This window comes from Benincasa hispida, chromosome 6 (genome assembly GCF_009727055.1).
Source record: "Benincasa hispida cultivar B227 chromosome 6, ASM972705v1, whole genome shotgun sequence".
NCBI lineage: Eukaryota > Viridiplantae > Streptophyta > Magnoliopsida > Cucurbitales > Cucurbitaceae > Benincasa > Benincasa hispida.
The window spans coordinates 3,961,037-3,976,817 of record NC_052354.1 but is presented as its reverse complement, the minus strand read 5'-3'; the positions used below and the strand labels follow the sequence as shown (position 1 = coordinate 3,976,817).

The 15,781-nt window shown below is 34.9% G+C and overlaps 2 protein-coding genes across 2 annotated transcripts; one reads left to right on the top strand and one right to left on the bottom strand.

Annotated features, from left to right (window-relative positions):
- Positions 1-445: 445 nt before the first annotated feature.
- On the top strand, positions 446-2,993 carry LOC120079906. The gene is made up of 5 exons (XM_039034359.1): positions 446-509; positions 1,357-1,697; positions 1,793-1,862; positions 1,944-2,017; positions 2,789-2,993. Exons 1-5 carry the CDS (start codon positions 446-448, stop codon positions 2,897-2,899), a joined length of 660 nt encoding a protein of 219 aa, XP_038890287.1. The 3' UTR covers positions 2,900-2,993.
- Positions 2,994-3,875: 882 nt separating this feature from the next.
- On the bottom strand, positions 3,876-8,023 carry LOC120079395 (probable nucleoredoxin 1-2). The gene is made up of 3 exons (XM_039033559.1): positions 7,857-8,023; positions 6,097-6,585; positions 3,876-4,656 (listed from the first exon to the last, which is right to left on the bottom strand). The coding sequence occupies exons 1-3, from the start codon at positions 7,938-7,940 to the stop codon at positions 4,099-4,101; spliced, it is 1,131 nt and encodes a 376-aa protein (XP_038889487.1). The 5' UTR covers positions 7,941-8,023; the 3' UTR covers positions 3,876-4,098.
- Positions 8,024-15,781: the final 7,758 nt, after the last annotated feature.

The window sequence follows — 15,781 nt, the reverse complement described above, 5'->3', positions numbered from 1 at the left end:
ATTTCTCCTGACCAAACTTCCAACGACTTCGACACGTTTTCCACCATTTTTTGGCACTTTTAAGCATCGGAAAAAATATGATTTCTTGTAGTGTATATAGGTAATTTCTAATAGTACAAATTTTTTTATAAAAAAACACATACAAACTTGACAAGCAAAACATATCAAGTATTCATTAAGTTTTCATTTTTGGATGCCAAGAAGAAATTACATTTAACAAGTAAAAACTGTTAAGTTATGAAAACCTGGATCCATGATAAATGTCAAGAATTTAAATACTTGACACTTAAAATAATCAACAAATCTCATATATTTGACCGTTATAACATATCAAGTAAATTAAAGCTTGACCCTTTCAGCCAGTCAAAAAATTCTCTTATTCTTGACAATGGAGTACTTGACGTTTTAAAACCGTCAAGTAACACTGATATTTGACTGCGAAAAAATGTCAAGTAATACAGTTTCTGTACTAGTGGTTCTTGTACCTTTCTTGAACTTTACTAGCTTTGGTATCAAATTGTTGTGATTACACATCTAGGGACAGGAATGAAGACACTATTTTTGGATGCATGTTTGACTCTCCCCTTGTTCTACATGTAACAAAACATTCTGATGAAGAAAATTTACAGATTTATTTTCTTTCTTCTTCTCTTCGAAGTGATGCTCTTTGCAACGTACACTCTAATTTCTTCCTCTTCTTTCACGATAAGTTCTTTACACTTCTTCTTCTTGATCTTACTTCTATTATTATGTTCTTTTGGCAAACCTTGTTATTGATGTTGAATGGAGGTACTTAGATGAAATCATAGTGAAGATTTTTGTAGCAAAGAGGAGAGAGTAGAAGAGAGAATTGACACGATGAGTTTAGTGTAACACCCCGCACATTTTTTTATATAATAATGTAATTTCAATAACGTTATTATTTGGTAATTCAATAATTGTTTAGTCGGAGGACATTTTTGAAATTTTGGATCTCAAGTATAAATGCGGGAATTTATGTTTGGCGGAAAATTATTCAATTTTGAATTTCAATGTGAAAGTTATGGCAGAAATTAATTTTCCTTTCGAAATGGAAAGAATTTATTATAATTATACCTTCCTTTTTAGTTATTACATTTATTATTTTTTTTTTTTAAACCCCCACCAACCCTTCTCCTTCTTCTTCTCGCACCGCAGTACAACACCACCATCCCCAATTTTTCTTTCTTCTTTCCTCCCAAGTCTATTCGACTCCGTTCAGTCGTCTAGGCCACGAAGCAGTCGCCGCCACTCGTGCAAGGTGCTTCGAATCTGTCGTTTCTCATCGTTTGTGCTGCCAACAGTAAGGGTCGTTGGAACTTATGGATTTGGGGTAAGATTGTACCCNCCAATTTTTCTTTCTTCTTTCCTCCCAAGTCTATTCGACTCCGTTCAGTCGTCTAGGCCACGAAGCAGTCGCCGCCACTCGATTCACGAGATCAGTCGCATCTCTGATCATCGAACCTCGATGGTATTGCTCGCCAAACTGTGTTGGTCTCCGTGGATTACAGGTCGTCGCCCAAAGTCTCAAGATTCCACAGTCACTCGAGCCCAGATCTGAAGATTCACAACCCGACGGCCAAGTCGCTCGCTGTCAGTCGTGCAAGGTGCTTCGAATCTGTCGTTTCTCATCGTTTGTGCTGCCAACAGTAAGGGTCGTTGGAACTTATGGATTTGGGGTAAGATTGTACCCTTTTTTTTAATTGGATTTATTGGCTAATGGTGTTCTACTTCAATCTATTGACACATATTTGTTTGGGCTTTAAAAATCAAGTTTTGGAGAAGCTTTGAAGTTAAAAGTGTGCTATCAAGAGGATTTGGTTATGGTTTCGACAAGCTTTTGGGTAAGATTATTGGGAATTATTTGGTTAATTTGGTTATTGGAACTAAGCTCTTTTATTAGTTGCAATTTGGATTATGTTTAGGCCTAATTCAAGATCCATCTAAGCTAGGAGGAAGATTAATTTGCTTGTCGCTTAGACATAATTTTGACTTCGAGGTAAGTAATCTTACCACTGGAACTGCCCACGGGCTAGGCCTTAGTTGTATGCTAGCATGGTGAGTGTATGTTATGGTAAATTGTTAGCATGTTGATTGATAGTATGACTTGAATCAAAGTATGTTCTGGAACGAGTTCTGAATTGTTTAAATACACACCTAAGCACTTGATCGTTAGTATGTGATGGTATGTGTTTTCATATGTCGACGTCTGATCTGCTGGTGTTGAGGCATACTGGTATGTAGTAGAATTGTGATGTAAGGTTTACATGAATGTTGTTTAATATGTTGTTGAGGATTAGGTGTATGTGATGGAGCCATGGTACCAAGGATTTCATGTATGTTTTAGAATTGTACAGTGTTGATTCTTTGAACGTTGAGACTGTGTGAATATCCTCATTGATTAATTAGATGCTCACCAGTTTTGTGTTTCCTTCGGGATTTACCAGTTTTGTGTTTTTTTTCGGGATTCACCAGTTTGTGTTTCCTTTGGGATTCACCAGTTTCGTGTTTCCTTCGGGATTCACCAGTTTCGTGTTTCCTTCGGGATTCACCAGTTTCGTGTTTCCTTCAAGATTCACCAGTTTCGTGTTTCCTTCGGGATTCACCAGTTTTGTGGGCATACTTAACTACAATAGGATAGGACTAAATCTCTTGTCTGTTTCATGTGTTTATGTGTGCCATAGGTGGGTATCTAGAGGACATAGATGCCTAGCTTGACCCTAGTGGTGGGGTTACTTACTGAATATCCTTTCTTATGTTGATGTTTCAGGAAAAGGTAAAGATGCACCGGCGATGGCGCAGCGGAGTTCGTGATCGTGTCACTGGGACTAGACTTTTTCGCTTCCGCACCTTGAAATTTGAGTCCTTATTTTTCTCTTAATATTTAGTTTTTCTGTTTAAAATGTATTACTGAGGATTATTTATTTTATATATTTTTGTTAGTCTTTAAGAATTTTGGGTACTCTATTATTTGTTTTAATAATTGCATTTAATAAATGTCTTTTGAACTTCTTTTGTTTAAGTAGCATTTATTTCAAATAACTGAGCGTCATTTTAAATTCTGTGCATGCATTTATTTTAGTAACGGCTTTACCTAAGTCCTAGGAGATCGGGTCGTTACATTTAGAGTGGTTCGGCTAATACAATGCCTACATCCACTATATTGAGAGAAGAATTTTATGGAAGAATTAACAAAGAGTTTTACAACTTGAAATTCATACAAAGTGTTCTACACTTTTGTATTCTAAGTTCTATTTATAGATTTTAGTCATGCACGAGTTTAAACTACCTAAACTTATTTTCAATTTCATATTCAAATAACTTTTAGGTTATTTTCTACGATTACTTATCTTAAAAATATAAAACTCTTTTATTCTTTTTTAATCTGTATTCATTTTCATATAATTTAGTCCAAAAGTTTGTATGCCACAAATCAAAAGAAATGAAGGAGAGGCAAAGTATTAGGTTAATAGAGTAAAGGACAATATTATATACGAAAAATTGTTGTTCCATCCAACTCAAAAGTATTATTATAAATTGGCAAGTAACAAATTCATTCGTTTGGTCTAAAGATTTGGAGTCGGGGGAAGAGTACTGAACTTCATTCCGTATTTGGCCCAAAAGGTTTGTAGGCACCACAACAAGAACCTCAATTTTCATGTAACTCTTTACATTGTGAGCCCCTAACTAAATAAAGATATTTCAAAAATCTTATAATTCTTCAAACTTCACCACTCCACTCTTTACCTTAAATGACCCCTAAAGATCTAAGTAATGTTGCTCATATTTTAGGTATTTGTATCACACAAATAATATGGAGGAAAAAAGTGACACTCACAAATACTGTAAAGAATAACTTTAGAACTTTTAGATATCACATACAAGAGAGATATAGCTCAAGCCATCAAATTAGAACAGCCAAACAAAAAGTCATAAAGTGCTCAAAACTAGAAGTCTCTTGATTTATTCAAACAACGGAATATCATGAAATAAGGCAACAAGTGAAGCACATATAAAAGCTGATGGATGTATATGCATACTCATAAACTTCCATATTGTTTGCTGTGTTAATATGTTCTCTTATCCTTTGCAACCTTCTTTTTCCTCCTTTGTTTCCTCCTTGGTTTCCTCCTTGTCCTTCATTTCCTCATCATCGTTTTTTGACCCATCGCAGCAACAAGAAACTTTTACCTCCTCAACAAAATGAGGTTTCGGAGATTGTGATTTGCACTTTGTATTCGGGATCTCATCAAGTACGTCGAGTTTCTTGGTAGTGAAAGGGTAGGCATCAATACCATGCTCTTTGATTAGTTCGACTGCATTCGTGTTCGAAGTTTTCCCATCATGCCCAATTATAACAAGGGCAGGAAGATCACCAACCTCAAAATATAGTTTTAGTTCTTGACATTTCTCATCCTTAAAAGGCAATGACAACCATGGCATTGTTTTGAATGCTTTTTTGAATAAATCTTCATCTTCATCATCTAAAGAGATGAATACAATCTCAAAGTTCTCTTCCTTCTCCTTCAATTTATCGTAAGCCTCGATTAATTTTGGTGTAAAATCATCACAATGTTCATGGCCTTGCTTTGAGAAATACAACCCAATGAGTTTCCCTTCTAGCTCAGAAATAGGAATCTACACAACAAAAACAATACAGTGATTCAGATTAAAAAAAATATATTGAAAAAAAAAATAGAATCCAAAATATCATTGAAGAAAGGCGTAGGGTACTTTCATTTTAGTTCCACTACTCTCTTCAAATATGACTATTTTGGTTCTTTTATATTTTATTCTCGTCTGAATAGATATCTGGAAATAAAATGTCTGTAACTAATATTAGAAATTATACATAGGTGCATTTAGTTCAATAGGTGCAAGTTAATTAGGTTTTTATAAACACACTTTATCAGGGAATAATATATTAAGAAAAGTGAGGAGGGAGAAGGAGATTTTAAAAGCTCCTATCTTTTAGAAGGGTATCAAATACCCTTAAAAGATGTGTATAAAGAAAGCATAAAAATGACAAAGTTATTTCCACATTCCATCTTTTAAACCTTACACCAAATTTAAACTATGAATTATGTACTACATTATTTTCCATTCTCATCTTCATTCCCAATCAACATTCCCTTGGGATTAGCATTAAAATTAGGGTATTAAAAGCTCTTATTCTTATCCATGAAAAAGTCGCCTTTTGTGCGGCATTCAAAATTACTCCTAAACATACATTTAATAATTAAAAGAACAATTTAAGCTTTATATTTGACGTTTCGTAACCGATTTTGTTTTTAGTGTTATGTGAATTTTTAAATTTGTGTTTGTTTTCTTTTAAATTTCATACGATATGGTTTTATTTACATTTTTGTAAGGAAGCACTAGAATTCTTAGTCAAATTTTAAAAAGAAAAATTATTACAAATGACAAAATTCTTGAAAATATTAATAAATTATAGGAAAATTTCAGAATCTATCAATAATAGATATTGAAAGACAAATGATGGATTTTGAAATTTTGCTATATTTTGTAAATATTTTGGTTCATTTTTCTATATTTGAAAATAGCTGTTTAAAAAAAAAAAAAAAAAAAATAACAAAACAAGGAAACTTAAATAGTGTTTATATTCAAGCTTAATTTTTTTAAAAAATAAAAAGCTAAAAACGAAAGGTTAATTATTTTAAATGTTAAAACTACTAAAAATATTTTCAAGTATAGAAAAATATCATTGTGGATCAGTGATAGATCGTGATAGACTTCTATAACTGAGTGACTCTCTAGTGATAGAAATCTATTGCAGTTTATCATAGATAATTAATGATATTTTGTTGTATTTGTAAATAAGTTAGTTTATTTTGTTTATTTAAAAATAACCCAAAATCACATAGTTACCAAACCTGACCTTAGTATTTGGTTTTACCCTTTTAAAAGCATGTTTGAGAAACCGACGAAAAGTGATTTAACATTAAAATCATTCTCACAAGCATGCTCTAAACTAGAAACAAAATCCGAGAGTGGTAGCAACCAAGATATGATTAAAACCTAGCAAGAAAGCAAGAAAGAAAGAGATGATATAAATACCTGATTTCCATCATTACAAACCACATAATTGCGAGAAGTGGAAACCAAAAGGGAAGCAATGGTTTGATTGTTTCTCTTAGCTTCTTCCTCTTTCTCAACCAAAAGTTGGTTCTTTCGATCAAAAGTAAAAGGATAAGCATCAACTCCAAATTCTCTAACTAAATCAACTCCTTCATCAGTTGAAACCTTCCCATTAGCATCAATAACAACAAGATGAGGAATTCCACTAAGTTCAAACAGTAATTTCAACTTTTTTTTGGTCTCTGAATCATCAAATGGAATGGACAACCATGGCATTTTGGAGAAGTAAGCTTTGAATGCGCGGTCATCTCCATCAGAAGAAACGAATATAACTTCAAAGTCATTATTTTCAGAAGCTAATTCCTCGTAAACTTTTGCTAATTTTGGAGTGAAAGAACAACAAGGAGGGCACCATCCTGCCGAGAAATATAATCCCACATTTTTTCCAATTAAGGAACTAATCTTTACCTGCTCAAAACACAACACAGATGTTACGAAACCGACAAATAAAGGATACAAAAAACGTAAAAGTATAAAGAGAATCGATACATAGGTTTACGTTATTCACTAATAGTGTGATAACTACGTCCACAAAGTAGAGGGGGAGCAATTTTATTAGAGAGACCCCATACTTGGTCGTTCGAAGCGATATATAACAGACTCAAGACATTCCAACAACAAATTAATGTCTTATTCATTACTAAAAAAGCATGTTTTTTTCACCAAGTATATATATATATATGTATGTATTTTTTTGATCTTGAGGTTGATAGTACAAATACTAAATCAGCTGAAATACGGTCATTTTGGCATCATGTTCTTTGAAACTCTAGTTATTGAAATTTCAATACCCTAAACTTTTGTGTTATTTTTATTTTTAGATGTATTATTTATATATCTTATAAGTCCATAGTGATAAATTTCAATATGAACGTAGCTCAACTGACATATTACTCATACTATCGAACTTGAGACCAAAGGTTTGATGTCCCCTATACTTTAATTACAATACCTATGCCAAATATATATACGTATAACATATATATATATATATATATATATATATATATATAATATATATAAATATTTTTATTGAAAAATCAGGAAACAACAAATGTAGGCTCTATTTGATAACTTATTAATTTTTTATTTTTTTGTTTTGGAAATTGTGTTTATTTTCTCTCAATTTTCTTACCATAGTTTTCATGTTTCCTAAGTAAATATTGGATTATTAGCTAAATTTCAACAGTAAAAACTACTTTTTTTTTTTTTTTTTTTTTTAGTTTTCAAAACTTGTCTTGAAGTTTGAAAATACATATAGATTTATCATCAAACATGGCTTTGTTTTGTTGTTGTACTAAAGTTCCTACACAATTTTGGAAACAAGTTTACGAAAAATATTTCATGATCAGTTATCAAATACTTTTTTGTTTCTCAAAATTTGTAAACAAGAACATGGAAACATGGTCAACCTTATTAAATGAATCCTGATATTATTGCCCACAAGAGCAGAGCTCAACTGACATAACATTTGTATTATCGATCTCGAGATCTGAGGTTTCATTCCTCCACCCCACATTTTAATTACAAATTGTTTTTTTTTTCTTTAGAAAACGAAAAACAATAAATAATAAACATGAAAATAAAAATAGAAACGTTACGAATCGAACTAATTTCCATATGAATAAAATAGTGTAGGACCAAAAATACGAGTGGAAAATGAAAATGAAGATATGTACCTGATCGCCATTGTTACGAATGAGAAAGTCTCTCCCCTCAGAGGAAAGGAGGGAAGTGAGATCATGCACAGCATCAGAAGCCATGAAAATAATCTTTTCTAAATTCTTTAAACTTATTGTTGCATCTTAAAAAAATCAAAGAAATCGCTATTTAATATAGAGAAAACACAAACTTAGTGGGAAAGTAATTTACTCTATGGATTATAAAAATGTGATGAAACTCTTAAGTCAATAAAAATAAAAAGAATCGAATCAAAGTCATCCAACATACTTTATGTATGTCCTTCACTTGGATCAAATTGGAACATTGACTTTAATAAAGTATTGCAGTTAAATTCCACTCTTCTAAGATATCAAATTACGAGTATAATTCAATTGACATACATATGTGTTGGCAATCAAAATTGGATCCGTAAGACATTGTAATTTACAATTTGTTGACTACACATGAAAATATTTTTCTTAGAAATTCTTCACAAGAAAAACTATTAAAAAATAATAAAAAATGGCCATAGCATTTATTCGTCTAAAAGTAAGGATTGAAATATTAAAGTGTTATTTAATAAAATTGAATGTCTAAAGTGAAAAATTAACCCTTTGCCAAAAAAAAAAAAAGAAGAAGAAAAATGATCGTAGAGTTGTTTACAAATAAAGAAAACGAGCAAACTTATTTACAGATATAGTAAATTGTCACGTCTACCAGTTATAGACTGTGATAAAAGTCTATCGCAATTTATCACGATAGGTAGTGACATTTTGCTATATTTGAAAATATTTTCAGCCGTTTTACCATTTAAAACAATTACCTTTCAACGTATCTATATATATATACTTATGTAACGACTCAACTCCCTAGGACTGAAACTAGGATTTTACTATACACGTGCATGCATAGAATTTAAAATGACACATTTTCATAATGACATAAATGCTAGATAAATAAAGTAAAATAAAAGATTTCAATTAAAACCAAATAATAAAAGTTAAGTAACAAGTTACACATATATAATAAATAGATATAAATAAGTCTAGGAACTTTAAAAAATGAAAATAATTCCAAATGATAAGTTTCAGACACCAGGACTGAAAATCTAAAACATATAAAAGAAATTTTAAGACATGAGCAGAAGCATAAAGCTGGTCCCAGTGGCTTGATCACGGATTCCACTTGTCATTTGTCTGTGCATCCCTACTTTTACCTGAAACATAAACATGAGAGAAGATGGAAATAAAATAATCAGTAAGTAACCCACTACTACAGTCAGGCTAGACATCTATGTCCTCTAGATGCCCACTTCTTGTGGAATATAAATTCTCCCCTAGACCTCCTAGAACACGTATCCATGAACATTTGAATTCACCCTACTGTAGTTAAGTGTAGCCACAACCTCTAGTGAGTCCCGTAGGACCCACAACCTTTGGTGAATCCAAAGAAAACACAACCTCTGGTGAATCTCGAAGAAAACAAGACCTCTGGTGAATCCCAAAGGAACCACGACCTCTAGTGAATCTCAAAGGACACACAACCTCTAGTGAATCTCGAAGGAGACACCCCTCTAGTGAATCTCAAAGGAGACACCACCTCTAGTGAATCTCAAAGGAGACACCACCTCTAGTGAATCCCGAAGGACACACAACCTCTAATGGGTATCTAACTAATAGTGAGCACACTATCATGATTACTACATCACAAGCATCATAACATAGTTCTATAAGATACATATACATCTCATCATCATAAATCCATAACATACATATACATCTCATCATCCTTAGATTCAACAGAATCTTAAAGAATAAAATGTACTAAAATCATGCTAGCTTCCAATCCTCTTTCATGTGTATCTAGTTCGTGCAACTCACTCAGGGAAATCATACGTAACAATAAATCTAATAAACAACCTTAATACAACATGCTTAATATTGTCTGGCACGAGGCAGTTCCAGTAGTACGATTACATACCTTGAATTAAGCCCAAAGATCAAACCAAACAACCAAGTCTTTCGCCTTGAATAAAGTCAAGAATTGACCTAAATCTTGTCGGAAGAACCAACACCACGATACAATTGCTACTTCCCTCCAAAAGCTCTGGCTTAACCTTTCAACAATAAGGGGAAAATGAAGTTAAACGCAATCAAATTGGATGTTTGAGATCTAAACCAAGAATTTAGCCCAACAACCAAGCAAAAACTTACCCAAAACTTAAAAAAAAATTATGGCAATCCTCATCGTTGGCAGGGCGAATGACAAGAAATGACAGACCCGAAACACCTTTGTATGACTGTCGACGGGCGACTCCTTTGTAAGGTGCAGCAGCGGTCAACGGTGGGTGGGTCCTCGGACATGGGCACGAAAAACACATCTGGTCGGCCGAAGGAGCTTTGGCGCGAAGAGGGCTGACACGCAATGGATGCTCACAAACAGGGAAGAGCGAGTGGATCTGGTCGGCCAAAAAAGCATCGACGTGCGGATAAGGAGCTCGGACTGACGATAGATAGATCTAGTGAGGCGAGTAGGTTGATAACTTGTAAAAATACAAGTTATTTATACCATCTTATTTAGATTATACGGCAAAAAGAAGGAAAAAGTTGCGTCAAACGTATAAAAATTGGCTTAGAAACGCAAAAGTAGTGTCGTAAGCACACCTGCTAACCCCATTGTGATGGCAAAATGGAATATCCAAGTCTTTGTTTTGTAGGAAATAGGTCACCGCATGCAACGATCGCTCGAGGACAAAAAGAACAACGCAATCGCATTACATGCGATGGTCAATCGAGAACGAAAAAGACCAACGCATTTGCACCGCATGCGGCAATCGATAAAAAGATCAACACAATTGCACTGCATGGGGCGATCAATCGTAGATGAAAAGAGCGACGCATTCGCCAGGATTTTTGAAATTGTACAGCTTTTCTGTTGTACGATCTGACAAATTGAATGTGAAGCAGAGCAGACGTTTCCACCAAGCCGTGGCAGAAAAAGTAGCTTTTTAGAACGGGACCACTAACAAAGGAGGTGCCAAGGTCTATAAATAGCTATATCAATTTCAAAGAAAGGAGGCTGGTCTGAAGAGACAAATTAGAGAAAATCCGAGTAGAAAGACGAGACAAGACAAAAAGGGAAGTCTCAGGAGCAATAAATTCATTCCCATTCCCGAAAAGAAGCTCTGTGCAAAGATCACTTCTACCTAGAAAACAAGCTTGAGAAGGAAGTTCTCCACCACATTCCTCCCACACGCCGGCAAGCACATCGTCTCCGATCGGGATCCATGTAAAGACATTGACACGCTTTCCTTATTTTTTCTCACTTTTTATCATCAACTGTGTTCATTTCTAATCTTTCATTCATTATCTGTAACAAACGCTTTATCGTTATCTTTTAATATCATTATCATATTCATCATCATCTCTCTGTTCTTCACCATACATTCATCATCCATTTCCTTCACCACGTGTAACTAATTCCCCAAGATAAGGAGGAAGGATTAAGCGAGTAAGTTAATCCTTGTTGAAGAAATTAGCTGAGTTTAGCTAACGCATGCTCAACAACATCTTCACCTGTGAGAGCAGAAGTGAAGGTGTTATTCCACCTCTTGAAAGAAGGTTGGAAGAATGCATTGACTAAAGCGAGAATTATTTCCAGAGATGAAAACAACCTTGCGTTCACAACATTCATCCCTGATTCACCATAGACATATGGGAACGCGGCCGATTACTGAGAGGTGTAAGCCAAGGGAAAGCGGAACCTTAGTTGCGTCCTTAACAGGATTGACGAACTTCTAATGTCCTTTCCCCCAACCCATTCTCTTTCTAACACATTTCACAAGACTTGCCACCGCATACTATCAGATTCTTGCACATCTTCATAGACAATCCTCTACTTGTTTATTTATTTATTTTATTGCCGCATCTTATTTTATCACCGTAATTTATTTTATTATCGCATTTTATTTTTTCATCGCATTTTACTTTCCCAACACAATTCATTATTATTTTGTTTTTCGGTCGCATATATCACATTAGTATCGCATTAATCACTACAATCCCCATGTTTGACCTTAGATCACTCTGAAAAACTTGTGTTGGAATTATACTTGGTTCCAGCACAAGAAAACTTGTGACACGTGTGTACTACAGGAAAGCATACTACGAATGCATATTAGCATCATCGCATACATCATTTTAGAACGTAGTATCGCATTTATTATTATCGGAAAGCACATACGTCATCAACCTTACAAGTTTTTGGCAATTAAATTCCAAGTGAACACAGGTGCAAGTAGCGGCGACTGCTAGGGTATGCAAAAGACAAAAGAAAACAGGGGGAGGGGGGATCTCGGTTGCGAAGGAGAGGGGTGAGGGAGAGAAGAAGAAAATAATGTATATCAAACAATAAAATATAGATAAATAAAATACTTTATTTTATTGTATTATATTTTATCTTATGTTATTTTTTTCTTTTCCTTAAATTTCTAATCCTTTTTTTCCTCACAATTTTCAATTAAAAAAGAATTTAACTAACAACCTTCAAAATGAAATTAATTCCTGACATTAACTCCAATTTAAATTCATGTATCTTAAAATCCAAAAAAAATCCAAAAATGTTCTCAAATATTAGAAAGTACTGAAAATACATTACGGACATATTTTGGGGTGTTACATTCTTCCCTCCTTAAAGAACTTTCGTCCTCAAAAGTTCATTCTTCAAAATGCTCTGGGTACTGGGCTCTCATCTCATCCTCTCGATCCCAAGTAGCCTCCTTGAATTGGTGATTCTGCCACATGACTTTCACGAGAGCTATCTCCCTATTGCACAATGTCATTACCTCTCGGGCGAGAATTTCAATAGGCTTCTCCTGGTAACTCAAGTTTTCATTCAACTGCAATGGCTCAAAGTCAACTACATGGGATGGATCTATCACATACTTTTTCAGCATCAAAACATGAAAGACATTATGAACTGAAGAAAGGGAGGGAGGCAATGCCAATCAGTAAGTTACAGAACCAATTCACTCCAATACCTCGAAAGGCCCAATAAATCTCAAACTTAGCTTTCCTTTCATTCCAAACCTTAAAACACCTTTCATAGGTGCCACCTTTAAGAACACCTTATCACTAATCTCAAATTCCAGGTCCTTACGTCTCACGTCGGCATAGGTATTTTATCTGCTCTATGCTATTTGCATACGAGCCCAAATCTTCTGTATTGTCTCGTTCGTGGTTTGGAATAGTTCAGGTCCTAGAAACTTCCTTTCTCCCAATTCATCCCAACACACAGGAGGCCTAAAACTCTTATCATATATGGCCTCAAATGGTGACATTCCAAGTGTTCTATCTACCCCATCAGTCTGCGGGTGAGTTGCTATTATAAGCAAACTCCATTAAATGTAGGTGAGAATCCCAACATTCTGAAAATTCTATTGCATAGGCATGCAACATATCTTCTAAAATCTGATTCAAACGTTCTATCTGCCTCATCAACCTGTAAATGAAAAACTGTACTGAAATCAAACCGAGTTTCCAATGTTGACTGAAGGCTCTTCCAAAAGTTGGATGTCAAACGGGGGTTTCTATCTGACACAATGGAGACAAGCACTCCATGCAATCTAACCACCTCTTTCACGTATAGCTGTGCCCACTTATTTACTGACAAAGTAGACTTCCCAAGTATGAAATGCGCTAGCTTAGTGAGTTTGTCTACTATAACCCAAATTATAGTGAAACCCTTTGCTGTCCATGGAAACCCCACGATGAAGTCCATAGACACGTGCTCCCACTTCCATTTTGGCACGCTTAAGGGCTACAATAAGCCTGCTTGCTTCTGTCTCGGGGCTTTCACTTGCTGACACACCAAACACATACTGACAAACAGCTATCTCCCTCTTCATGTCGTTCCACTAGTAGCAACGCCTCAAGTTCTGGTACATCTTGGTACTATCGTGATATCTTGAGAATAGGGAAATGTGAGCTTCCGAAAATAATTTGTTCTTAAGGTCATTATTTGCTTGTACGCGTAAGCGCCACTGATAGGGAAGACCATCCTTCGCATATATAGAATCACTCTGCCCTATCTCCACCTTGTAAATTTTCTCGACTAGGTAAGGATCACTCCGCTGAGCATCTATAATCCTCTGTCTTAAACTCGGTTGCACTGATAACTGCTCCAACTGTGTTGTGACTTCCCCTATTACTACTACAATCTTTGCTCGCTCTAGGTCCTTGCACAATGAAGTCTGTCTTGTAATGAGTGTTGCTGAATGAGCTACCTTTCTGTTTATGGCATCTGCCAAAAACATTCGCCTTTCCCGGATGGTATACAATCCTCCAGTCGTAATCCTGAAGGAACTTTTATACAAGAGTACTGAGTAGAAGCGGATCTTTCCAAAAGCATTGTGATAGAATTACCACATTTACATTCACACAAACAAATATGCATCAAACTACTAAATTACTAGCATGCATAGAGATAAAGCAACATAGAGAACAGAAGCGTACCAGTTGAAAACTCTCTTTTCGGAAAATCTCACTCTCTCTAGGAACGGACTCCTCGCGCTCTCGCTAGAACAACAAGCTTTCGTTCAGCAACCCCCGATCGTCTTTCCTCAAAAGGTGGTTTCAATTGGTTTTCATGAATCTCATTTGTGAAGTAGAGCCCAACCATTAAAGGTGCGGAGTCTAAACAAGGAAGTGGGTAGGGGTCAAATACGAACAGACTCCACACGAACAGATGAAGTATAGGAACGAAACCACCACTTGGAACCCTTAGTATTCTCAGAGTGAGAATCCAAAGAGTGGGCTCTGTTTGGATTTGGTAGAGGGGAGGAGAAAAAAAGATCATATATAACGATCAAGCAAGTGGGAGAAGGCAACGTCTATCGTATAAACAAGATGCTTGATCATTTAGTTGAGGTATACGATCATTTAGGAAAAGCTAAGCAATCGTTTATACGATCGTTTAGTAAATCTTGGGCGCTAAGCGATCATTTAGGAAATGGTATGCGGTTGTTTAGTAGATGCACGCGTGTGTTTAAGTGATCATTTAGTAAACACAAGCTATCATATAGGCTTTGATTTACTAACCGATAAAAAGCTAAATACATGTGAGCAAATAATCGTGTTTTTGCAAAATAAAAAAAAATTTCATTTTATTCTTCAGTTACGAAAACCAAATGGAACTTCCCACTAATGCATGGTTACGGAGAAAACGGCGGTCAATTATCCCATAATTGTCCAATTAATAAAATAATAAATTTAATCATATTATATTCATTAAACTATAGTTTGAAATCATATATCAACCATAGTGTTTTCTCCTCTACTATATATAAACCATATTTATATCCGATTTCCTCCAATTAATGTATCTCATACATAAAGTCAATTATATCATATATAATTAACCAGTTCAATTATATCATATATAATTAACCAGTTTAATTATATCATATATAATCAAACTCCCTCTTGTCAATTTGAACATTTCAAAATGACCCAAAAACTGATTCTCAACTTGTATCCAAGCTACCAAGCGGACCTTATAAACCTATGGCTCGAAGCTCCAACGGTACGTGAATAGCTAACTAAACTCTTTAGCCACGAGATCCACCATTCGTTAATTGCTAGACATTCAAATAAAGACCGACAGCTGAACTCTTCTTACCACAGATATATTTATGTGTCCATTAGATATAACCAACCATCAATACGATAACCCTTCACAGATGCTCGTAAGTACAACTGGGGCAATTTACCATTTTGCCCTTGTAGTTACATCTTACTCCTTAAGTACCACTAATTTCTCTAATGAACAATACAACATAGTCCTACTATATGTGGACACCTCTGGGGCCATGAGAAGGTGTATGGTGTCACATCGTTCAAGCCCTGGGATCAGCCCTTGAGGGAGCAATCTATCTACTTACCCC

Bases quoted from the DNA above. Each gene is read 5' to 3' on its own strand.
- LOC120079395 (XM_039033559.1), bottom strand. From the start codon at position 7,940: ATGGCTTCTGATGCTGTGCATGATCTCACTTCCCTCCTTTCCTCTGAG. The intron at 6,586-7,856 runs GTACATATCTTC...TGTTTTGAGCAG, and splicing joins TTCGTAACAATGGCGATCAG to GTAAAGATTAGTTCCTTAAT. The intron at 4,657-6,096 runs GTATTTATATCA...TTTGTTGTGTAG, and splicing joins TTTGTAATGATGGAAATCAG to ATTCCTATTTCTGAGCTAGA.